This window comes from Alosa alosa, chromosome 8 (genome assembly GCF_017589495.1).
Source record: "Alosa alosa isolate M-15738 ecotype Scorff River chromosome 8, AALO_Geno_1.1, whole genome shotgun sequence".
Taxonomy (NCBI): Eukaryota; Metazoa; Chordata; class Actinopteri; order Clupeiformes; family Clupeidae; genus Alosa; species Alosa alosa.
In genome coordinates, this window is record NC_063196.1 from 27,012,973 (window position 1) to 27,038,123 (window position 25,151).

At 44.6% G+C, this 25,151-nt stretch overlaps 2 protein-coding genes across 6 annotated transcripts in view; both read right to left on the minus strand.

Moving 5' to 3' along the window:
• Positions 1–9,202, minus strand: part of lpgat1 (lysophosphatidylglycerol acyltransferase 1) — a 44,313-nt gene extending 35,111 nt beyond the window's left edge. The window contains exons 1-2 of one of the 5 annotated variants that reach the window (XM_048250680.1): positions 8,716–9,202; positions 6,718–6,970 (exon numbers count right to left, since the gene is read on the minus strand). In XM_048250680.1, the coding sequence (XP_048106637.1) occupies positions 6,718–6,955 (238 nt within the window). In that variant the 5' untranslated portion in view covers positions 6,956–6,970; positions 8,716–9,202. Of the gene's footprint in view, positions 1–6,717; positions 6,971–7,138; positions 7,649–8,351; positions 8,436–8,715 lie in introns of those variants that run through there. The other 4 variants (XM_048250681.1, XM_048250679.1, XM_048250677.1 and 1 more) reach the window with 4 other exon arrangements.
• A 2,149-nt stretch (positions 9,203–11,351) lies between these two features.
• ints7 (integrator complex subunit 7) lies at positions 11,352–25,094 on the minus strand. Its single transcript, XM_048251346.1, is given in 21 exon segments — positions 11,352–12,169; positions 12,799–12,984; positions 13,154–13,252; positions 13,529–13,661; positions 14,487–14,555; positions 14,860–14,963; positions 16,136–16,330; positions 16,668–16,874; positions 17,480–17,617; positions 18,612–18,851; positions 19,154–19,251; positions 19,980–20,135; positions 20,348–20,465; positions 21,050–21,172; positions 21,523–21,722; positions 21,993–22,039; positions 22,195–22,332; positions 22,650–22,796; positions 24,525–24,589; positions 24,591–24,655; positions 24,907–25,094. Coding segments are annotated over 21 exon segments (2,991 nt in total). The 5' UTR covers positions 25,001–25,094; the 3' UTR covers positions 11,352–11,800.
• Between the last annotated feature and the right edge of the window lie 57 nt (positions 25,095–25,151).

Sequence of the window (25,151 nt, forward strand, 5' to 3'; positions counted from 1 at the left end):
TTAATCCATTGTAAACTTGAGGATTGGTCTAAATTGATCCAATGGCATTCTCCTCAGAATTTTAGAATTCAGGGTCAGAATTTCTAACAGAGAAACCTGATTCAATGTCATCATCAGCTTCCTGGGCCTAGTTCGTATCGCCTTCTCAGTTCCTCGAATTCACAAGGGCAAATGAACAAAAAGCATGTGTGCCAATCTGTGGTTTAGCTCCTGGGCTGTTGCTAGGAGATTGGACATCTGATCTGTTTCCGTGCCTGGCTTGAAGAAACTCTGTTTATTGACTGTTCTGTTTGCTGGTGGTCACAATATGATAAATACAGACGGAAAACACACACTTAACGCCCAAGCTCACAGCAGCTCTAAAGTTACATTTGTGACTGACACAGCTCTGTTAGACAATATATGTAGCCATGAGCTAGCTGCTAGCAGATCTTCGGCGAAGGAGCTGAACAAATCCACCATCAACCCACTGAGGAGCTTGTAACTACACTTTAATCTTTTTTCAAAAGGCCTAGTTCAAAATACTCACACAAATGATCCGAGTTGTAACCAATAAGCTATAAACTAATCATTTGATCACCAACACTGACTCAGACAAGAATAGGTACTACCCAAATGAAAAACAAAAAACAAAATGAACACACAAAACCATCTGCTACGTACATACACAATGGACAGAGAACAACTCGGCAGACAGCAACATCAGCACACAAGCCATACTGCTTTTAGAGCTAATCTGCCGCAACCCGTGCTGTTTTAGAGCTAATCTGCCGCAACCCGTGCTGTTTTAGAGCTAATCTGCCGCAAGGAGAGCAATTGTTTGCTGCACTGACTGGGGTCAAAGCAGCTCCAGTTATACTCAATAAGATCTCTAACAGGAAAAGAAACCAGAGAAATAGAGATAAAGGGTGGAGAGGGGAAAAAAAATCCGCTGTGCATTTGGGATTTTTTTTTTTTTTGTAAGGCAAACCTATGACTGCTCTGGTCCTCACAGAGGCGGGGGTTGGGGGTAAAACCAGACACGGACTTTAAGGAATAAGAGTCTTTAAGAGTCATAGCATTATAAAGGGCATGATGGGGGGGGGGGGGCATTATTGTCATGCGAGTTAGGCTAAGGATTTACTGCCAGCTTGCTTCTCTCTCAGTGAATCGCACTGTGACTGAGAACAGAGGCCTGAGCAGCAAGGACATCACCGTCCTGTTGCCTTGCTGAGACACGCTGAGACTGCAAATGTATTTTCAACAGCACAAACAGAACTGTGCCATGCAAAAAAAAAGCAGACAGCTATTCCTGCTAGTATTCAAATATACATATGCAAGCAGACTTGTATGGAATTGTTCGGGTCGCAAAGACTTGCCAGAGAGGTTAAATGAATATAAATAAGTTCCCATTTAACACCAGGGATGTAGCTTTCCAGTTCCACAGACAACAAAGTAGGCCTCTCTGTTACTGCTTCAAAATGATGAAACAGAGAAAAAGCCCAATCATGGAGCGTTCACATGGACACTCCCACTGGGAAGAAAATGGCAACAATGAATAAAAAGGCTAAGCATAATTTATACCCAACTGCAAGTGCAGTACTTCAAGCCAGAATCCCCCTAACAATACAGTCCTACAGAAGAAAGCAGAGCTATGGCTTGAGGTGTCTGTGGCGTTTCCTGGAGCCCAATTCTTTCTCGGTGACTCCTCACCTTACTGAAGGCGACACTGCTGGCCCTGTGCCTTCCATTCCTCCATCACTTACTCACTCTCTCCTTCCTTCCCTCCCTCCCTCCCTCCATTCTTCATTCTCTTTCTTGTTTGCTCGTGTTCCCTCTTCTCTTCCCTCCTACTCTGGTGACTAGCGATCTGGCAGGACACCTGGCCTGCTTACCAGCATGCTAACGAGAGCGCTGCCATTCAGCCACCATTCCCCCCATTTGCTTCCCACAACTGCTGAGGAAATCAAGTAAGCATGTTGAGATGCCACAAACAAAGAAGACCTTTCCATCATCCCCTGAACTCTGCCCCTGAATAAAAGGACCATTTTGCCAATTCTCGATAAAAAATCATCATGGACATGATGATGAAGAGGACATGAATCATCAAGATTCATCATGTCCTCTTGACATAAAGCGTAGTCTCTATGGGCTGCATGAGGTCATATAACTGTTCTGATGAGCTAGAAATAACGGTAAAAGCGCCACAGTCTGAAGTTGACGACAGCTGGATTGAGCGAGTGCTGCTACAAACTACCAAATGGCTCATGGAAAAATGAAAACATTCAGTGACATTTTTGAATTCACATCAAGCGTTTGTTTTTCGCCAAATTGTTCCGAACCAGAAGTAGCCGCAATATTCTCCATAGACATTTAATTTAAGTCCTCATATATACAAACCTATTATGCAATAGAGATGTATTCTCTAGATTGTTTTGTGAGTAGGAAGTTTGCGGGTTGGATATCTTGTTTCTGCCAACTCCTGCAATCGACTTGGTCAAACCCTAAAATCTCTGCGTCTCAGTGAATGACAGGGCGGCTCCCCACTGCAACAGAATAACTCCTAGCAGAAGGCCTGCATCTCACTGCACTATTATTACGCCACACTTCCTCCAGATTACATCAGAGGAATGGGGGCACAGTCACGCAATAACAAACAGTTCATTCTGGGTGAGAGAGGACAACAAACTCGCTTCGTATCAATGTTCGAATGTCATGTTGGCTAATGTAACCTAGTCAGGATGACCCATCAACTAAGGCAAGGACAGTTGACTGTCAACAAATAACAGGGAAATACATAAAAACCACCGTCTAAGCAAACAAGAGTAAGCCACATGCCAAAACAATACTTACCGACATTAACCATTAACTACCCTGTACACATGGGAAAATGTGCATTAAAGAGTTTGACTAATAATCAATAAAATGGCTTCCACTGTAGTGAAACAAGGCATGGAGTGGTCACCTGGCAAACAGGGGCATAATCTCCATGTCATCTCTCCCACTGATGGGGAAACAAAAACACAGTAGTGACAATACTGCTGACATGGAGCTGTGCTGCTTTAACCCCTGCAATCTTATTAGGTCTTCCAGAGAGTGCGTGCCTCCCAAGGACCTCTTAGAATCATTCTTCCCGGTAGCCCATTGGTGGACTCTAATCCAGGAACCCTCCCTTCACGGCTCATGGCACCTGTCTGGCCTGGGAGTGTGACGGCAAGGCTCGGGTCAGCGGCCTGCAGCTGTGTCTGATCCGCGCGAGTGCCCACACGCACACACACACACACACACACACACACACACACACACACACACACACACACACACACACACACACACACACACACACACACACACACACAACACACAGACACACACATGACCCAACACACAGTTTTGCCTCCGACCGGAAACATGGCACTGAATAGCTCCTTCCCAGCCAGCTTAAAGAGGGGACGGGACAGGCAAAGCTTGTGCTTCTTGTGCTTGCTCATTTGTTTGTTTGTTTGTTTGTGAGTGTGTTTGTATTTGTGTGTGTGTGTGTGTGTGTTACTACTGTGTGTTGGCAAGCGAATGTGAAGGTCTTAGCCAAGTCACAGGGCACTGAGGCCATTAATGAACTAGATAACTAAGATGCTCATTTCATAACTCAACCTCTCCAAGACAGTTTACAGTTAACACTTCCCAACACACACACACACACAAAGCCAGCTTGAGGTAAAAACCTTCTGCGTCACGTGGTAATGCTGCAGGAAGATGAACCCCCTATTCCATGACACAGGCCAGGCTCTGCTAGGCTGGATGCTAGCCACAAGCTGTGACCGTGCCGACCAAACGGATGGGGATGGGCATGGGCATGGGCAGACAGCTCTGATTTAAGAAGGGCAGCCTACAAGAGTAGTGTGTACACACACACACACTAAAATTAAATTGGTTCATCAGGCCACTAAGTGTTGGGTTGAGAGAGGAGAGTAAATAAGAGAAATAAGCTGATAAACCAGCATGCAACTAGAGTAGGAAGCAAACGAGACAAGGATTAACAAACAGAGCTGGTAACGAGGTAGGAGTGAGCGAACGGGAGGGAGAAATGAACTGAATGGGGAACAAGGCGAGGTGTGCAATGAGAGGAGTGACAACGAGAGACAAGAAGATTAACAAGAGGTGTTGGAAACCTGAGGAAAGAGGGTAAACGTGAGAGAAAGCCAGGAGGAGTGGAAAGAGTGGGTTGCGTGACCATGGGGTATGCTAAGTCGGAGCAACAGAGTATTGCTTTCATGTAGTAGACCTTAATTATACATGCTAAAAGACAATTAACTCTATAGTTAATCAAACAATCTGCTATATTCTTATTTTAAAGGCCTACTTTTAGGCCTTTAAAACTACATACGCCTATAAGCATTTATATGCAATTTATTCTTTCAGTAAGGTATGGCTACCTGTGTGCGTGTGGTAAAGGCAAGGCATGGGCGCTACAGGTAAGTCGTATGTGCAGCCTCTGGTGAACAAAGAACGGCGAGCATTGCCTTTGAGAATCCCTATCCGGTATCCTGGAGACAGTGATTCACCCATGAGCACATACACCCTCTTCCGCACCAAGTCTGGGAGCTTGCATTCCCAGAATGCAACTCCCCTGACAACCGACGCTCTAGATTTGCCAGAACCTTCTGACTAGATGTCATAGAGAAAAAGAGAATAAAGAAGAATTAAAAAAGAACTTGTTTCTCAGAGTAGAATGAAGTGAGTACAAGAGGAAGCAAGGACAGGATACCCCTGAGATGACCTCACTCACTCAGTCACTCACTGCTCAGCAACAGTGGGCAGTTCCTCAAAAGGGTGCACTATTCACCATGGTGATAGTAACTCGGACGTATGACTCAGTGCAAACATCTGGTCCATCACCTAGACTGTGTGGCAACACATCACATAACCCTGCGTCAGTTACTGACAGCTGACCAGAGCGACATTTAAGTCTACAGTCGAGTTTCCATTACAGGTATTGGCCCACTACCCAGGTAAAAGGGACAAATAAAGGAATGCCTCGTTATTCAGTCCTTTCAGCTACAGGACCTACCCACATGCATATGCTACTCTGACTAAAGATGCTCAAGGCTATTACCCTAAATGTTGCATTTCATGTGCAAATGACTAATACTCTATTTACATACACTACAGAATGTGTGCATCAACTTTGGAACCACATATAACAAATCATCACAGCCAAACACAGCTTGTCTGAGTTAATGGACTTAGGCCACTTCCCCTGTTAAACATCAAATTTGGCCACTACTGAAAGTCTTTAAACCAGAACAATTCACAGCGGCGGCACATTTGCCTTCCGGCTATGACCCCCTGACCTTGGTATGGAGCCAAGCATGGAGGTGATGTATTTAACATGTTAACCCTTTTTGAGTCAAGGAGCACAAACAAAGACTCCATGTGAGTGAAGTCATCAGACAGGGTGACTAAGGACCGCATTCAGGTTGAACCTTTACAACTGTCTGGGAAGGCATTTGTACGACATGTTAGATATCTTCATCAGTTAAAACACTTAGCAGCACCTTTTTGATGCTGAGCAGAGGCTTACCTACCAATAGTGATAAGTGGGCAAATCAATAAAAGTGATCTACATGAAAAATATATTGATGACTGAAATAAAAAATAAAATAATGGAATGGATGACAACAGCTGGGTCTGATTCTAGAACACAAGTAAAGTATCTTTCATTGCTAAGCAGAAAGCTCAGGGAGAACTGGAGAGCAGTAATTTGCAAACCATCATGCAGAGTCCAAGACCACAGCGGTCACCACACACCAAAAGTTTGCATTACTGCCATATATGCAAAGATGTGCAGGGCATATCTATGTTGTGTCATTTATGGTGACTTTTTGGAGCCTCTTCGGTCCTTCAATCTCTCAATTGCCCCAGTAATTCAGTTGCCAGAGCCTGGTGGCAGCAACGCCAAGGTGAGAGGTTTGCGTCCTACTGTGATGCACTGAAATATGCATAATTCACTTTACTGTAAGCAGTCATGCACAACAGCAACAGCAAAACATTGGGACGGGATGTCTCTGATCCAAACAGATCTTCAACAGACGTCGGCTTAGTTCTTCTGCAACCACTGAGAAACTTTACTTGGCAAAAAAAAACTCTGAAATGACAGACACCTTTCAACCTCACAGTGCCACAACAACCAATCCAGGTGTCCCATTAACACACAAACACCACAAACTCTCTGTGCATTTACAGGGCAAGAACTAGAGGAAATGTTTCTCTTAAAATAGTTCTTTGTGGACATGTTAAGTAATTACATCTGACTCAATATTTCCTCATCCATAATCTCTCCACCAAAATAAGATAATCAGTCCACAGCTACCACAGAGGCATGAGGCAACCGAAAACAATATGGTGCCACACAGTGTCAAGGACATAAACACACACCTCCAAAGCCAGCTGTTGCATAGGAGAACACCTTTGCATTATTTAACAACCAGCCTTGTTGCCACCATGTCCAGACACATTTCTATTTTGTAAGCATTTTGCTAGCAGCTCGAGTGAAACCAAACACTGAGGTGCAAGAGCCGAGACCTCTAATAAGCAAGGAATCACAGCAAAGGTCCTTGTGCCAAATTGTGTGTACAGTATATGACCCACACCACACATAGTGCAATAAACCTATAGACCACACAAAAGCGAAACAAAAAGCAAGGGCAGAAACTGTGACAAGAACAGCGGTACACTCACCTGTGTAGCCTGCCACCCATCCCCAAGAGGAAACCATCGCTAGTAGCCACTTGAACATTAGTCCTTCGATTTGCCAGAAAGTACGGCTGTCCATTATTCTCAAAGGTTGCAACGCAATTAAGTAGAGGCAATAGGATGGGATAGCAACACAGTTATTTAACAACATGAAGGCGAAACGTATTAGCGCCTTGAATAGAATCCAGCCTAGTTTGCCGGCTTCGTCAAGGAGGGATGCCATTCTGTTGTTTCCTGCCTGTGAGAACAAGAGAGCAGCGGTTAGTAACAGAAAAAGGGAAGAGAGCATAAGTTACTGAACATTGTTCCTTGGCAACATCATTGTCGTGAAAGGCAATCGACGGAAATATTTAAGTTAATTTACCCTTCAATACTCTAAAGGCCAGGTATACTCAATCACCCTTACCCACACTGGCTTTGAATTGATCCCGTCTACTCTTGACTCGCATGAAGTCATGAATGCACCTTTCAGTTGACCTGCTCTGGCAGATATTATATATGGCCCTAACTAATAGAAGACAAACCATCAAAACATTAAATGAAAAGATACTTCCTTAAGCACTCTAAATAGTAAGGCTTTAAGGCATCTAATAATATTTTCATCTAATATATATAACCGAATACGCGCGCATGGAATGTTATTACAGCTACACAATCATACCACACGCCAACTATGAATGGCCAGGCGCAGTGTTGCTCATCTGGCCAACTCTGGCAAGTGGAGAACCAGAGATATGAAGGTGATCGAGTCAACTGGTGGTAGCCAGTTCTTGTTATAAGTTAGTCATTGATACAGTATCCCACACTGACGTTACAATATAGCTAGGTTACTGTTTGCAGAACGTAGACAAGACAAATAGTTTACTTAATTGCAGTGATAGGCTTGCCAACATAATTGTCTGAGCTCGCAGCAAGGAAGTTTGTTATAAACATTAAGCGGTCTTCTGAAAGGGGCGGGGATCACGTCCTTCAGAGCACCGCATTCTTAATCCATGACGCGCAGGCAGGCCACTCGTGAGAATGATGCCTGGTAAAATAAGACTGTTGGCTGCGCGTATATTGTTTCGCAGATGATAACAATAAACAAGTTACATTGCATTCCGTGAAATGATCATAAACGTGCCACCAAATAAGTCACTCTAAGGCAAAGGCGATTATCAACAAGCTAATAGCTAGCAATCTCGCGCTAGCTATTCTGGAAGTGCATGTCATCCATTCCGATTTATTTCCCAGTAAGTGCTGTCCAATTCACTACTTTGGTCAATTCAAAGACATTGTTAGTACTGATATCTCTGAGATTAAATTCGATTTCTCAAATGTTCCTGCTGACTGCTTGGATATTATGGTAATCTTACTGGCCATCCTATTAAAATAACGGTGCACAACTAACTCGATAGCTAACTTGCTAGATTAACATTGGCTAGTCAACCAAGGCAGCGGGATAACGTTAGCAGTTTATGATCGTAGTAGCTAGGTAGGCTACCCGTCCATCCATCCCCATTAAGTTTCCAAGGTATCTAGCAGGCTGGGTAGCTACCAAGAAAAAGCTAACATTACCGTCAGCTAAACCAATAACACCTCCCGTAAAATCATATTCAATCCAAATGACCAAGATTTACCTAAAGGTCTAATCTCTGTTGAAAAAAGATTCAACAAAACCTGCAGTCAGTCTTAACAGACAATAGGGGTTCTTTTTCATTATCATCTTGCTAGCGATTGCCATAATATGGGCTGTTCCTGAGATGTGTCTATCAAGCACTCGTATATAGCGCAGAATGACTGCTAATATCCGTAGCTATGCTAGCTAAATATCAAACGGTGTGACATCATTTATTCGAGTGTTGCGCCGCATTTTACAACGCCATCAAGGTTAGCTACAAAGTGGCACATTATCAATACCACTGAATTGCTGGTGACAGAACAACACTGGTTTCACCGTAGCCACCACCACCAAGCTCCGTAGTTATACATTAACGTACTCACTCAGTCTCAATGCCCCCGTACAAATGCCGGACGATGACACTGCCAGCTAAATAGCTGGCCAAAGATGGTTGTTTATCGAGTCACATGTAGTTTTTATGACAGACATTTCAAGTCTAATTCATTTTCTCCTGTCGCCGGTGCGTAGGAAATATAGCTTCGTTGACATTCCTCATTCCCGTTTGATATGATGCATTAAACAGACTGCCTCTCAGTCAATGGCACGCGAATAATTCAATCGATGCATGAGCTAGGGATAGTTCCAAAGCATTCTGCTTTAAAGTTGATTAAGTCCTTGCTTTGCCCTGGTCTTAAATCCAAATGGGTTGATTCAGAAGAGTTAAAAATAACATTCCTTTATTTTGCTGCAAAGTCGAGGCCGTTTAAGGTATAATATCGCGCATGTTAGCTTGCTGGTCAGACCTCTAGTTTTTGCAGTTATAAGCGATTGGATGAGCACTTCGACTCTGCAGCTACCAGAAGAGAATCTCTTTATGACGACAGTGCTAACAGCAATCATACAACTGCGCAGGCGCCGCTCCTTAGCTTAAACGAAACATCACCCGTCGACAAGCCCTCCATTCCTCACCCTCGATGCACAAACCCGTGATAGCGTCTCTCTCCTTAATTCCGTATTTAAAATAGTTCAAAATGTATAAAATACTCTAATGTCAAACAAACCCGTTCATGCTAATGCAGGCCATCTCGACTTTAATACGCTACAATGGTCGTAGCTTTGTAGATGCCGAGGTCAGGCCCACCTGAACTAGGCCTAAAGGTTGCTTAGCCTACGTTTGCGGCCTGCAGAAATTTGACCGTTTTAGGTGGAGGCCTACAATTAAAACGAACTACTTGTTTAACAAGTCACCATTCATTTTGACCATGGGCTGTGGCCAAGGATTGTCAAAAAAAAAAAAAAAAAAAAACAGTTTTGCTTGTAAATTAAATCCTGTAGGTCCAAGATTAAAATATGACAAATAACGTCTACGAATAAAACATGACTGATTTCAAATCCTGAAATACAAATCAAAATACTTGCTTGCATATGCCACAAGTCCTGCACAACACTGACATCTTGTGGCTGTTATAAGAGGTGTCTGACAGATTACAATAGTCTATTAATTGTTAACAGGAATTGAACAATGCATCAATGAGTCCCAATCAGGCTTAATAGTCAATATAACGTTAATTATCTAGATCTCATAGAGTAGGCATTCATATTGTTTCTATATTTTTTCAAGGCATTTCATGCACTAGAGCATGAATTCCTCTTTCAAGTCCTTGAACTCTTTGAACTCTTAGGGTCAAAACATGTCATGATGATACCAATGCCACTGTTTCATTGATTGGTGGAGCAACCTCAAGTAGGCGTAAGGCTGTCTATAGCTCTTCATCTTGGTGGTAGAAATGCTAGTTATCCATCTTAAAAAAATGCCTGAATTACACTTTCTTGGTTCAAAAAACTTACCTGAAGAATGCCTTTTGGTACTGTACTCTGACAACTGTTAAGCAGAGTTGGTGGTTTGCCCTTCCTACTGTCATGTGATTTTACCATCCCCAAGTTACCAATCAATTTATCAGCATTGCAGCAACAAGTTGGTTGTGTCATACTGGAAACTGATATACAAACATAATTTCATCCTCTCTTCCCCGATATGGAACAACAGATAACATTGGGTAGCAAATCACTAGATTACAGATGTAATGGATAGGGATAGAATCAACAATGGATGTAATGGATAGGGATAGAATCAACAACCCATTTTTTTTAAACATTTTTTTGATTGAAGTCGACATGTGGAGTGATGCCTGATGATGATCCTTCTTAAGGTGATCAATTTCATAATTGTTCATGATTTATCTTGTACTTGTATTGTTAATGATTTATCTCATACAATATATTGCATTGTATGAAGTGTATTGTATGACTTGATTCAATGCAAAATAATAATAAAAATAACCTTTTAGCTTTAAAGAAATAATAAAATAAAAAAAATTTAAAAAATATATATATATAACGTTAATTATCTAGATCTCAGAGTAGGCATTCATATTGTTCGAATAAATGATGTTCGAACCGGCAATATATACACACACACACACTGAGCCCTATTTGTTCGTTTGACTGCTACAGCCATGTCGTTAAAGATATGAAATAAAGATATGCCTTCATTGTCTGGGTAAAGGTTGCATTTATAAGTAAGTATAAGTATATATACTCTTTTGATCCCATGAGGGAAATTTGGTCTCTGCATTTATCCCAATCCGTGAATTAGTGAAACACACAGTGTACACACAGTGAGGTGAAGCACATACTAATCCCGGCGCAGTGAGCTGCCTGCATCAACAGCGGCGCTCGGGGAGCAGTGAGGGGTTAGGTGCCTTGCTCAAGGGCACCTCAGCCATGCCTACTGGTCGGGGTTCGAACCGGCAACCCTCCGGTTACAGGTCTGAAGTGCTAACCAGTAGGCCACGGCTGCCCAAAACACTAACCAGTAGGCCACTGCTTCCCCAATTTCACAACCGTACAGGTTATTGCCAGGATAATCGTGGTATGATCATATACAAAGTTCTCTTGAGGCAGACTATAGTTCACTGTTTAAAATCCCTTGGAAAGTTAGCCTCATCCACACATACTGTGTGATCCAATATAGTTACACGATTTATTTGTACTACAGTATGAGTCTATTGACAGAGACATACTTTCACTCAAAATGGTTTAGCATCTAGAGGACTGAACATTCTTCTCACTTGCCCCATGGGAAAATTACTGGGCACAACAAATCAACAGTCAACAACAAATCAAAAAAAGTGGAATCAACATTATGCATCTTAATGTTCTTCAAACTAGTAAAAAAAGAAGCTGTTACTCCGCAGTGACAAAATTACAGAAATGGCCTTATGTAGCATTTAATGAAGAGGCTTGCATGCTTTGACATTTTGAGTACAAACGTTAAGTCAATTCTTGGCCCAACAAGAAATGGTCCACAGACACTGCTGTTTGCCGCCCTTTTTCTTTTACTTCCCCATGTCCTTTTCATTTTCACTAGACGACTTCAGAGCCCCTGTTCTGTCCCCCTGGTGGCAACTACTGGAACCGCCCATAGGCGCTCCTCTGGGCAGCCTGGGCCTGGGCCGCTGCCGCCACCGCCGCTGCCTGCTGGGGGGTTGGCGGCTGTGGCGGTTGCTGGGCTTGCTGCTGGGCTTGCTGCTGCTGCTGCTGCTGCTGAAGCAGATGCCTCTGCTGCTGGGAGAAGGGGTCCTCCAGCGACTTCACGCCCACGACCGATCGCGGCCCCGTCTTCCACTCCACCCCACTTCCGTCCACCACGGACGCCTCCACTGTGACCGTGTGGCTGCCCAGCACGGAGAAGTTGAGCAGGAACTGCGTGCTGAAGTAATCGTTGTGAGGCTCCACTCTCTGCTCAATCTCGTTGGTCTTTGTCTCCAGTGGTACCTGAGGACAGAGACAAAACGTTTCCTTCCATAGCTCATAGTAGTGAATGGTTTGCCACTTTTTTGTGGGATGTTTTACTATGATGACACTGACTGATTAGTGTTTCTGTGTGCCATTCTGGACCTTCTTGAATTTGTTCTTCTCTCAGTTGTAATGTCATTGCCTTTATATGTTTGTGTTGATTTTAATTAGCGGATGCAAATTAGACAATACTGAATGTTTGACCTTTTTAGATCCTTACTGTTAAGTCACTGTCAAGAAAAACAACTGTGAAAACAATAAGGGCCCTCAGAGAGTGCAGACCTCCACAAAGGTCAACGCCCTTGTCTCGCATTGTTAATGAAAGTGAAAAATGATCTGCTCCAAAACGTGGGTTCTTCCTTGGCCTTATACACAGAACCCAAAACCTCCTTGGTAGAGTTAAGATCAATTAAGTTCAAATATAGCCCATTGAGTCAAAGGAGAAGTCAAGAACATCCTAACCAAATCTTTATCTTCATGGTGCTGTTGTTGCATTGGGATCCATGAGTGACTGCATACATAAAAGCTATTGTTGTATTCCTTCCTCCTCTTTTTCTCTCCTTTGGCTGTATGTTTGATAAGACACGTCTGTGGTAGTTGTCACTTACCTTTGAGTCAGGTCCTGTCTTGCTCTGCAGTGTCGAGCTGACATTAAGGCAGACTGACTGGATCTTCCGGAACAATCCAGGAGTGGAGCCATGCTGTACCACACCCTCCACCTTCAAAGCCAGTTGCTGGTTGTTTTGCACCGGTATCGGCTCACTTGTGGTCCGTGGTGATGGTGACAGGGCAAGCTGAAACCAAGAGTGCATCCAAGGTCAACCGTTTGTGCCTTACCACTCCACCAATTATAGAATGTGATGATGGTATTAGATACAGTAATGGTAACACACTACAAAAGGTTAGAATTAGAACAGATGCCTGAGCTCTTAACACCTGCGCATAACACCTTCTAGAACTCACTTTAATGCTGGTGGACTGAAGCTTCTGGAAGAAATACCTCTGGAAGGACAGGGGTACCTTGAGCAGAGCGATCACTGCATCACACAGACAGGCAGTGTGCTGAGAGAGGAAAGGAAGAGAGACGGAGTTATAGCAAATGAATTGTGCAAATCAGAACTATTGATTAGCTAACTATTGATTATTGATTATCGATTAGATTAACTATTGATCATCTCCACACAACAAGTGATGTAGGATGCTTATTGTAAAGCAAAATCTTTTATTTACAGAAGTTTGAACTGTCTTTGCTGCATAAATAAAGCAGCTGTGTCTCGCAATCATCCTGTTTTGTTTTCCATTTTTTGAAAAGTTTCAGAGTGTGTGAGCGTGTCTCACCAGGTATGAGACGGGTGGGTGTTTCCTGCTGAGGTTCTCCACCTCCTCGAGCACGCGGCTGAACACGGCCATCATCTGCCTCTCGTACTCGCTCTCCGCCTGCACCGCCCCTGTGGCGCCGTACTCCTGAAAGCTGGAGAGAGCAGGGACGGAGAAAGAGATGGGCTCACTCCAGACTCCGAGAGAGACAAAGAGTAACACTGCACCCACACCACTCTTTGAGGAACAGCGTTGGAAGGCATGACATACACTATGGCAAATAGTCTTAGGCGGGGATCACATTGACCAGCAGCAAGCGGCAGGTTTCCTATTGTTCTTTATGGTTCGGCAGTGGAACGGTGTAACGGTAGCATTGAACAAGCTGAGCATTGAACTTGGTTCAACTTTTAAACCGCAATTGTCAGTTAAGGCAAACCATTATGCGTTATGCTTGCTGCCGCCGCTGGCTACTTAACTGAAGCGTTACGTTCGCGGAGCGTCTGCTGCAACAATGGCTTCAGCCATCATCAATGGAACTGGCGACACCAGACGTGATAGCAGCACGTACGTTCTAAAACAATCAGAGCAGTGTTCTAAAACTATTTTTACGCTACACAAACAGAGTGCTTCAGTTGGCGACTTGGTGTAGCCCGGTTCTAGGAAGTGGAAATGGGCTGATATTGCATTGTATTAACGTTCAAGTATCGATCATATCATTGTGTTTTCAGAGTCAGTCTCAGTCTTCATGTTTTATGTATGAGTTGACTGTGTACTCAGAACATATGTTCACCTTAACTCAGGTTCAGCATATGTTTTAACATGAAATATGCTAATAACAATGGTGTAGGACATTTAATACTAAACAACAACATATGACACCCTGATGACACCATGCTGTTCTGGTTGGTTGAACATGACTCTCTGGTGTCCAATGCCAGAGCTTGACTGAAGGACCTTTAAAAGGGGCGCAGCGGCATACCTGGCTGTGTGCGGGTCCAGGACGAGGGCCTCGATCACATGGGACACCATTAGGCAGCTCTGCTGTTGACTGACCCATCGGTTAAGTCTCAACAAACACACTCAGACAGACACACACTTTCTAAAACACACGGTGCAGCTCGACTGCTACTGCGCTGCATCAGCAATTGTCAATGTCACCGTTTTGATTCCCGATCCGATAAATGGAGGCATTGACCTCCGGCTGAAAGCATCTGCTCCATCCGTAATTGTTTTAGTGGATATAAAGCAGGGGGGCTGGTGTGTGTGTGTGTGTGTGTGTGTGTGTGTGTGTGTGTGTGTGTGTGTGTGTGTGGGTGAACAGATGCAAACACAAAGTCACGACCAAAGGATACAGCTCCACGTTGCGCAGAGTCGCAGCGTCAGCATCGAAGGACGACTGGTACAGGTCGGCGTAGCGAGCGGCCAGACTCCTGAACTCATCCAGGGACACCTTCATCTGTCCCGAGACACAGGCGCGAGGGACAGAGACCGAGTAGAATAGATGAAGAGGGAGAAGACAAAAGAAAAAAAACACACACACCAGAAAAGCCCCATGGATACAGGCAAGCAGGAAACCACTGATTAGTGATTAGGCTTCATAATGCCACCAAAGTGATTTACACAGAACAAAAAAAAAAACAGTGATAAACAGACAGCTAGAGTCAGAGAACATATTGTGGTATACAATATGCCTGAATATCAACAGAGATGTGTTTGTGTCTACTACACTTACATCTGTCAAACGTGTCTGCCCTTGCATGTGGCCTCAACATCTGTGCATCTCCCTGACAGCACAGTGTGTGAGGTGAGGTGTGTGTGTGTGTGTGTCTGTGTCTGTACCTGTTGAGTTCTGCTCACACATTCCTGTACTTATTCCCTAGTATTATAAACCTCTCTGTGACTACAGTAGGAGAGTGATGTGTTTATGCATGTGTCTGTGAAACCAGGGCGCATTCTCTGGTGTTAAAGTCATTTAACAGTTATTTACATTTGCATGTGCTCATTAGGCAGATGCTTTTATCTAAAGTGACTTACAAAAATGAGGAACAACATTCAAGCTACAATGCAGAGGAGACCTTAGGTCTAACAATTAGGTCTTAGGTCTAGCAATTAATACAATCAATCAATACTATTACCTACCAGCTTATACTATTATGTAGGTGTGTGTGTCCAGTGGTCTCCCTGTGTGTGTGTGTGTGTGTGTGTGTGTGTGTGTGTGTGTGTGTGTTTCCAGTGGTCTGTGTGTGTGTGTGTGTGTCCAGTGGTTTCTTCTGTGTGTGTGTGTGTGTGTGTGTGTTTCCAGTGGTCTGTGTGTGTGTGTGTGCATCCAGTGGTTTCTTCTGTGTGTGTGTGTGTGTGTGTGTGTGTGTGTGTGTGTGTGTGTGTGTGGTTCCAGTGGTCTGTGTGTGTGTGTGTGCGTCCAGTGGTTTCTTCTTGTGTGTGTGTGTGTGTGTGTGTGTGTTTCCAGTGGTCTGTGTGTGTGTGTGTGCATCCAGTGGTTTCTTCTGTGTGTGTGTGTGTGTGTGTGTGTGTATGTGTGTGTGTGTGTGTGTGTGTGTGTGTGTGTGTGGTTCCAGTGGTCTGTGTGTGTGTGCGCGTGTATGTGTGTGTGCGCGTGTGTGTGTGTACCTGCAGAGAGATGCGTCCACAGCGCTGCAGCTCGTTGCCGGATGTGAGGGCGATGGACGTGGCTATGGCCGGAGGAGGGCTGGTCTTCAGGCTGTTGCACGTGCAGATGAGCTGGGCCAGGGCCTGCAGTGTGTCGATGCGCAGCTTCACAAACTCACACTGGAATGTCAGAGGGCTCAGAGGTGTGCTGGCAGCCTGGACACACACACACAATTATATTAGTTTAATAATTCATTTTTTCCCCTCATATGAACCATCTTAGGGCAAAATCTAACCATTATCTATACAGTGTGTATTATATATTATATCTATATATATATATATATATATATATATATATATATATATATATAGACCATATAATATTTATATCAGCTACATTTACAAATAAATAACCCTCACTTCCAAACAAATCACTCAGCTATGCAAGTTTATGTATAAAAAATAAAAAAAAAAACATTCATGTACTACTATGTGCAAGGTCACTTAAGTACATGTGCACACACACACACACACACACACACACACACACCGTGAGTGAGGCGATGCCCTTCTGGTAGGAGCGGAGGGCCTCTGCGATGGCGGTGGTGGCGGCGCTGTAGTCTCCATCCTGCAGGTCGCTCAGGCACTGCTCAGCCTGGGAGAAGTCCTGGAGGCTGCTGAGCCAGAAGTAGAGGTGCTCGGAGGCCACGCGTGTCCGCAAACTCTGGTACAGCTCGCTGGAGAACGAGTGGCAGCCCTACACACACACACACACACACACACACACACACACACACACACACACACACACACACACACACACACACACACACACACAGGTCAGGTCAGGTCAGACGGACACAGGGTCACAGGCTAGAGGTGGTGACAGACAGAGCTATAAACAGTGCATGTGTAACGGTAGCCAGCTGGTGCATAGCTGTGCAGTATGAACATTGTGCAAACCTCCCTCTCGATGCCTTAAGAGACGTGCTAGGGAGAGAGCTAGCAGCCTGGGCTTTAAGCTCGATTGATAGCACGCCCAACTCCCAATCTGAGGTGCTGTGAGCTGCAGGTTCGAGTCCAGGTGAGCGCAGGGCTGAGCCGTGCGGTAAACACAACGCAGGTTACAGACGGAAGGTGTTTGCTATGTGTAAATGCAGGTGAGACTGGTCATTTGCCGGTGTGTGGTTGCGAGTCTGTGTACCTGTTCAGATTTCTGAAGTTCATATATGTGAGGTCTATATGGATGCATGATGGTGGAAAGTGTAGATGCACGAAACGCAGGAGTGGGAGGCCTGTGTGTGTGTGTGTGTGTGTGTGTGTGTGTGTGTGTGTGTGTGTGTGTGTGTGTGAGCATTGTACCATGCGGGAAGCTTGTCTGGCGATGCGGTAAACGGTCCAACCGTTGGCGGCGTTCTCCAGCTGTTCTCTGATCACCGACTTCACCTCGGCTGACAGGCGCGACTGGCCGGCCACAAACACCACTGTTGCCAAGGAGACCTGCAAGTACAAAGAGGAGATGAGGAGAAAATGAACAATGGCTAGCCATGTTGGTCTGCAGTAAGCTCAGCACCAAAGATGACAACACCCAAAGGTGACCAAAAGACTCAAAGTGGCTTGTGTGATTTGCACCTTGCTTATGTGAAGATCAGTAGTGCTGGCATTGCAATTAAAACGGCTAATATACTGATTCTTTAACAATGATGTAAGGTACTGATCCCTCTCTATTTTCAAAAAACTCCTGAACACCCAGCTCTTCTGAGTACCTGCTCTCCTAGCACTACCAACAACTGGACATGCTTAATCTAGCACTTACCATGATTTGACTATCCATCTGCTTCCCTTGACATAACTCCGCTAGAACTAAGAACAACACTAGAACTTGAACTTAACTCTACTATAACTAAGAACAACACTAGAACTGTCCCTTGATTCTACGCGAGTATCACTCACTGCTGCACTAACACGCCCTTGTCGCACTGTACCTTGATTGTTTCGGTTTGTCGCTTAAAGCTGCAGTTGGCAAGTCTGACAGACTGAGGGGATTTAGCCAAAATGTTGAATGTTTACAACTCTCATGCCCCTCCTCCCACTACCACCGAGCACCCTCTCATCGAGTCTGTGCTCATCAGTGCGCACCAGACTGCACCAGAGTGTGATTGACAGTCAGATCTCACACAGCCCTGCTCTGATTGGACCAGAAGAACCGGGAGCTGTGGATATTTGCAAAACAAATAACAGGCCCTGGGTGGAGGTAGAAGTGCGGTTTTTTTTTTCTAAAACCGGCTGATATATGTTGTTCTGTCGGAGCATAGTGTCGGTTTCAGTGAATATGATCAAAAAAAATCTTGCCAACTGCAGCTTTAAAAGCGTCTGCTAAATGACTAAATGTAAATGTTACTGACTACATGTTAGTATTTGTTGCTTTTTTTGCGGACGTAATAAAAAATACATTAACGGCATCGCAAAACTGTGCCTACGGCTGTAAACTCACCAGTAGCTCCTGCTGCTTCTCAGAGCTGGAGTGGCCAGCGACCCTGTAGAGGTCGACTACATCTCCCAGCATGCCCTCCCCAAGCACGGGCAGCTGGCTGGCGACGGCTGCAAGGGCGTGGCACAGGTGCACACGGGCAGGGTCGCAGGCGGAGCGGAGCTGGCACAGCAACAGCTCCACACACACTTGTGCAAGGTGAGGGCGCACCTTCAGCATGCGCACCAGGGACAACAGCACCATCTGCAGGGGTGACGTGGAAGAGCACCAAACAGAAGGGAGAAACATTAAGCTCAAGAGAATGAGTATAACAAAAGTATGAGTCTTAACACAATGTGTGCCACCTCAGTCTCCCATAGTGGCCTAGAAGCAAAATCAGGAAACAATGAACTACCAATAAAGAATGAATGATGAGCATTATTTTGTTTAAGGTGAGACAGGTAAATCTCACCACTTGAATCTACACATCAGTCACTATCTCAGAAATAACATTTCTACTCATCTTGTCCCCAGACAAAAGATCTTTGAGGTAGGGTCAAACACACCTTGAGAGCGGACTGTGCCGTGGGGCTGTCGTCTTGGCTACAGAGCACCATCAGAGACTCCACTCCCATGACGGTGTCCTGTTCCAGCTGCAGAACATCTGTGGAGGGCACATCACATTCTAGAATTAGAACAACTTACAAAGAACTCTACTGCACCAAGTAGGAAAAAGCGATGATAGGGAGACCCCATTTATAAGAAGGAATAGAATAGGAAAAAAGAAGAGAGAGAGAGAGAGAGAGAGAGAGAGAGAGAGAGAGAGAGGAAAAAGGTTTCGAACAGAAAGGAATCTCATCCACGGGCGGCATGACGTGACTACAGTTTCCTACTCCAAGCCAGCAGCAGCACACCTGGGATGCATTCCTCATACTTCCCCCGTCAGACACACACACACACACACACTAAACTCACAGGCAGGACTGCTCATTAAGGTGTGCTGTTTTGCTGACCTGTGAATACAACTCAAACAGTCTGAGGAGTTGTTTTCAGCTATTAGAAACTTGTACTGCACACTTAAGTGGAAGTCTGTAAGTGCTTGAGTGAAATCTGATACAGACGCTGTAATTACTTCATAACATGGCCCCCCTGTGCTTGTGTAGTACAGATGCCTGTGGTTACACACCAGCTTTTGTGGACAAACACTACCTTTGAGAACCAGGAAAACCATGTTGATACAAAATCAAAACATAACATCCCCCACCCCTGACTAACAAGATGGTGATTTTCTTCACAAATCAGTGGGTGATGACCAAAGATGGCCAGTGCAGAGAGATGGAAAAATAATGGTATTATTTTATTATCCTGAGACGCTCGAGGAGCTTGGCTTACCTTCAGGCGAGTGGCGGCTCTTCTCGGGACAGGAGATGACAATGTTGGCCAGCACGGTGACCCCGTGGGCTGCCACCGGGAGGTTGCTATGGTAACAGCACTCCTGAGCGAGGCGCACCAGGTCTGTCTGCCGAGGGGAAGGTGAGGATGAGCCTCCTACAGAGGCACATGAGAAAAACGTTTCTGGAATGTTCCATCTGTAATGTTATGTGGCATCAAAACTATCTAAAAGGTAGAACTGTTGTATTTCATACTTCTAAGTTTCTAGAAATTGAATTTCTTTTAAAATAACATGGTAATATGTATGTAACAATTACAAACATTACATCGAATTCTACCTGTCAAACGCAGTGATGATGGTCTCTCACCTGCTCCCGAGCTTAAGTACTGTTTGATGGCAATGGTTCCAGACAGGGCTGAGAGGACAGACAGCATGCCCAGCTTTAGACTGTTGTAGGGACTGCTGAGAGCACATTCACACAGTGTCTACACACACACACACACAAACACACACACAGAAAGACACACACACACACACACAGAAAGACACACACACACAGAAAGACACACACATTAGCACACCTAGACTAAATTTACACTTTATTTTCTTAATTAATTTGGATCCTCAACTTTGAGCCCTTGAAACAGAACGATTTGGAAACGCTGTTGGCCCCACTTTAATTTCAAAACTCCAGTTTCGCATTTTAATATGTACAGGGAATGCCCCACACATGTAAAACAGGATGACGTAAATACACAAATCCTCTTGACACGTCACCTCTTTCATGTTTCGCAATCTACTTAAAAGCGTGGCGTTTGTGCATGTGTAATGGTAGCCAGCTGGTGCGTAGCTGTGCAGTATGTACATTGTGTAAACCTCCCTCCCGATGCCTCACGGGACGTGCTAGTGAGAGAGCTAGCAGCCTGGGCTTCCCTCGACTCCTGATCCGAGGTGCTGCATTTTGTGGGTTTGAGTCTGGGTGAATGCAGAGCTGATGCGCACGGTCAAAACCACCCATGTTACACATATACATTTGTGGGGGCACTTCTCTCTGTGTTGAGTCGTGTACCTGTGTGTTGTCTCTGGTCCAGAGATGCGGTGCTTTCTTTGCGATCAGCTTGAGGTCCTGGATGCAGAGTCTCTTGATGGCCTTCCTGGGGTCCTCCCTGAGGTACTGCAACAGCAGCTGAATCTAAAGCCAGGGGGACACACACACACATAACATTCAGCATCAAGCTTGCACAAAATAAGACCGCTCTTATTTTAGGCAGAATGGTTCTAAGAACAGTGACAACCGTGACAGATGAACAGTAACATGGCGTAAGAGCTCAGAAATTCACTGATTAGTTATCTGTGTAGTCTTTTTCATTTTATCACCATTGACACATTAACAAATTTTTAGGAAGGCCAGCTTGCAATTCATCCGTGAGCAGCTGTGGGAGCATGTTAACTAGCATGTGTGTAAAAGATTAGCAAGCTTAGGAGAGGGACAGTCGATGCACTGTCTGTCAATCTCTCTCTCCCCTCCTCGCGCTCACGCACCTGTTTGGGGATGTCGATGAGCGAGGCGGCGGCGAGCTGCGTGAAGGTGTGCAGCGTGACCACCACCATGTGGGTGGAGGGGTACGAGGAGAGCAGCTGCTGCAGGAGCTCCCGGCTGGTGGACGCCACCCAGGCGTCGTGGTGCATGTGCTGCAGCACCGGGATCAGCTTCAGCTTCATGTCAACCGGCGTGTCAAGCCCTGACCAGTGCACACACACACACACACACACACACACACAGGTTATTACACGTTAACTACAGAACTACAATGTTCCACACTTGACAGAGCCAACATAATACTACAAATACTTATTTTCTAAACTAGTAAACATACATGACATTAAAATAATTCAAAAACCCCACACACAGACATACATAAACAATCAATCATGAGCACACTCACACACAATTCTCAAAAATTCCCTTTGTATCAAAGCAGATATTCATACACATATACAGCAATTATTACCTTGAATCATTTCACTGAGTTTGTTACAAATCCCAACAGCAAAATCTCTGAAAATAGTGCAAAAAACAAAAACAACAGAACAGTTATAGTACCATATCAAGAAATACCAGTGACACACTACACAATACAGATACCCCTGCATACTGTATGTGGTGTTTGTTGAGCAACTGCCTCATGTGAGAAAGCTTAATGCCACGCTTACTTTGACTGGGCAGCAAAGCTGGCTGCCGCAAAGATGGCTGCCTCCACCTCCACATTGTCATGAGAATCCAGACTCTGGCGGACGCTGTGGTGAGCGTTCTTCCGCTCAGGGATAATGGAGGCCAGACTGCCCAGCATCCTTGCCAATCACAAACAAACAAACAAACAAATGAGCAACAAGGCAAACAATCTGATTTTACATGATCAGACAGGAATAGCAAAACACAAACATTATGTTAATATTCTCTATCAACTAAACATTATTGTTGTTTTTATTGTTGTTGTGCATAGATACTATTGTGCAGTACAATACAATAAATTGCAAATTCTCCATTGCATTGTATTGCATTTGTTTTGTTCTTTGAGAGTTCTTAGATCAATGCCCATAAAACATGTTGCTGGTCCCGGATGACCACTGTTCCCAAACCCAAACCCAAAGGAGTATGGCGGCTTTACCTAAGTGTGATGGCTCTGGCCACCGGGTCGTTGCTGTGAATGACGGAGAAAACTCTTTTGACAAACTCATCAACGTTCAGAATCTTTTCCAGGTGCTTCTCACTCTGCTGGGTTACTTTCAGCACACACAGGCGCAGGAAGTTGTTCCTGATGGCAGAGTAAACAAATTGAAATGAATTGCAAAACAATGCATGAATACATAACCTTGTGCACTTCTTACATTTCCATGTCGGACTTTAGGGAAAATACTAGGAGACTTAGGGGTCTGTCAGAGGCCCCAAGTAGTACGTGTTGGCAACAATACCTCAAGCAGCATCACACTGAGCACAGGGGCCCCCCAAGGCTGCGTGCTCAGTCCGCTGCTCTTCACCCTGCTGACGATGACTGCACTGCAACCTACAGCAACAATCACATAGTGAAATTTGCTGGACGACACAACTCTGGTGGGTCTCATCACCAAAGGCGGCCGAGACTCAATACAGGTTGGAGGTCGACCATCTGACCGCGTGGTGCAGGGACAACAACCTCCTGCTGAGCGTCAGCAAGACCAAAGAGATTGTTGTTGACTTCGGAGAGGTCACACCCAACACCTGCCACTGACCATCGGCGGTGCTGTGGTGGAAGAGCGAGCAGCACCAAATTCCTGGGGGTGCACATCAGTGAAGACCTCTCCTGGACCACCAACACTGCATCACTGGCGAAAGGCTCAGCGCCGCCTGTACTTCCTCGCGAAAACTCAGGCGAGCAAGTGCTCCACCAGCCATCATGACCACATTCTACCGAGGCACCATTGAGAGCATCCTCTCCAGCTGTATCAGCTGTGTGTGGGGGAAGCTGCACTGAATACAACAGGAAAGCCCTGCGGCGCATAGTGAACACAGCTGGAAGGATCATTGGTGCTTCACTCCCCTCCCTGAAGGACATTTACACCACCCACCTCACCCCAAGGCGACCAAAATTGTGAGTGATGCAAGTCACCCGCTCACAATCTGTTTGATCTACTGCCCTCTGGGAAGAGGTACAGAAGCCTGCGCGGCTCAAGACTACCAGACTCACCAACAGCTTCATACACCAAGCTGTAAGGATGCTGAACTCTCTCCCTCCTCTCCCCCTCCACCCTCAGCTACATAACATCCTGGACATTGGACCCACAAGGGGCCGCCTGCACTACTCCACCTGCACACTTGAACACTTGCACACTTGTACACTTTACAACTTGGTGTTGTTGTCCTGAAAACACAACACTTCTGCTGCTCTTACATAACTTGCACCACTATGCCACTTTCTTTATTACTTAGGTCAAACAGTATTTTATAGTATTTTACAGTATTTGCACTAGTATTTTATTGACTGTCTATGCACAATTTGGACAAAATTTTGCTGCTCTTATTTTTTCATTATTATATGTGCCCTCTTATTTACTTATTTACTTACTTTTTTGTTTACTTGAATGTTATGTTTGTCTGCGGACTTAAAATTGGTCAAATATGTCTTGTCTTCACCGTGGGATAGTGAGAAACGTAATTTCGATCTCTTTGTATGTCTGGAACATGTGAAGAAATTGACAATAAAGCTGACTTTGACTTTGACTTTGAGGGGTGACTAATAGACTTAGGATGAAAGGTTATCAGATATATCTATTTCTGCTTTCAGACAAAATCTGTTAATTTCACAAATGTCGAAATGTCTGATATAACTCATGTGTGTAGTACTCTGTCCAACCGCAAGCATATTTTAAGTTAGACACACACCCACAAACACAACAACACCACAAACAACAAACGTATAAAGGACCGATAATGCATAACATGTCTTGTAGCTGTCCAATTCGGAATGATGAACAATTCAGAAATAAAATCTTACTAAGATACATACCCAAGTCTGAAGATGTCAGCCAGTTTCAGGAAAGCAGAGTTGATCAAAATTGGGAATGGATATTTTTTGGAACAGTTTTGGAAAGAGCACCACCGCTTCACACTGTTCTCCAAGCTTGCCAGACCGCAGTCCTGTCAACAGTTAGGAATAAAACGTTTCATGGTATACCACAGAATACCACAAGTTTCCCACATAACATTAGACAGGTGTTAGCTAGCTAGCTAGCTACGATTGCCATTTTAAATACCAAACCCAGCAGCACAACTGCCTCAGCTTTACAACTTTTTGCACAACGAATAATGGACGTTAACTGTAATAATTTAATATACATTCAAGCAATATGCAGAACAGTGATGCTAAGTTGTTAGCCTTTTAAGCACACCTTTGTCCAACTCCATAAGAGCCGAATTGGCATCCAGTTCTTGTTCTCCATAACCAGCCTCCGATAGGAACGAACGCGCAGTAGACAGCGACATATTTTAATGCAATTTAAAACAAAGCTTGGAATATTAATCATAAAACTTCACTCGAGAGAATGAATAACATGTTTCGGTGAGATAGATACCGGAAATTACGTCGAAGAAAAGAAGGAAACTGGTACCTTGGCGAATCAGAAAGCGCTAAGTG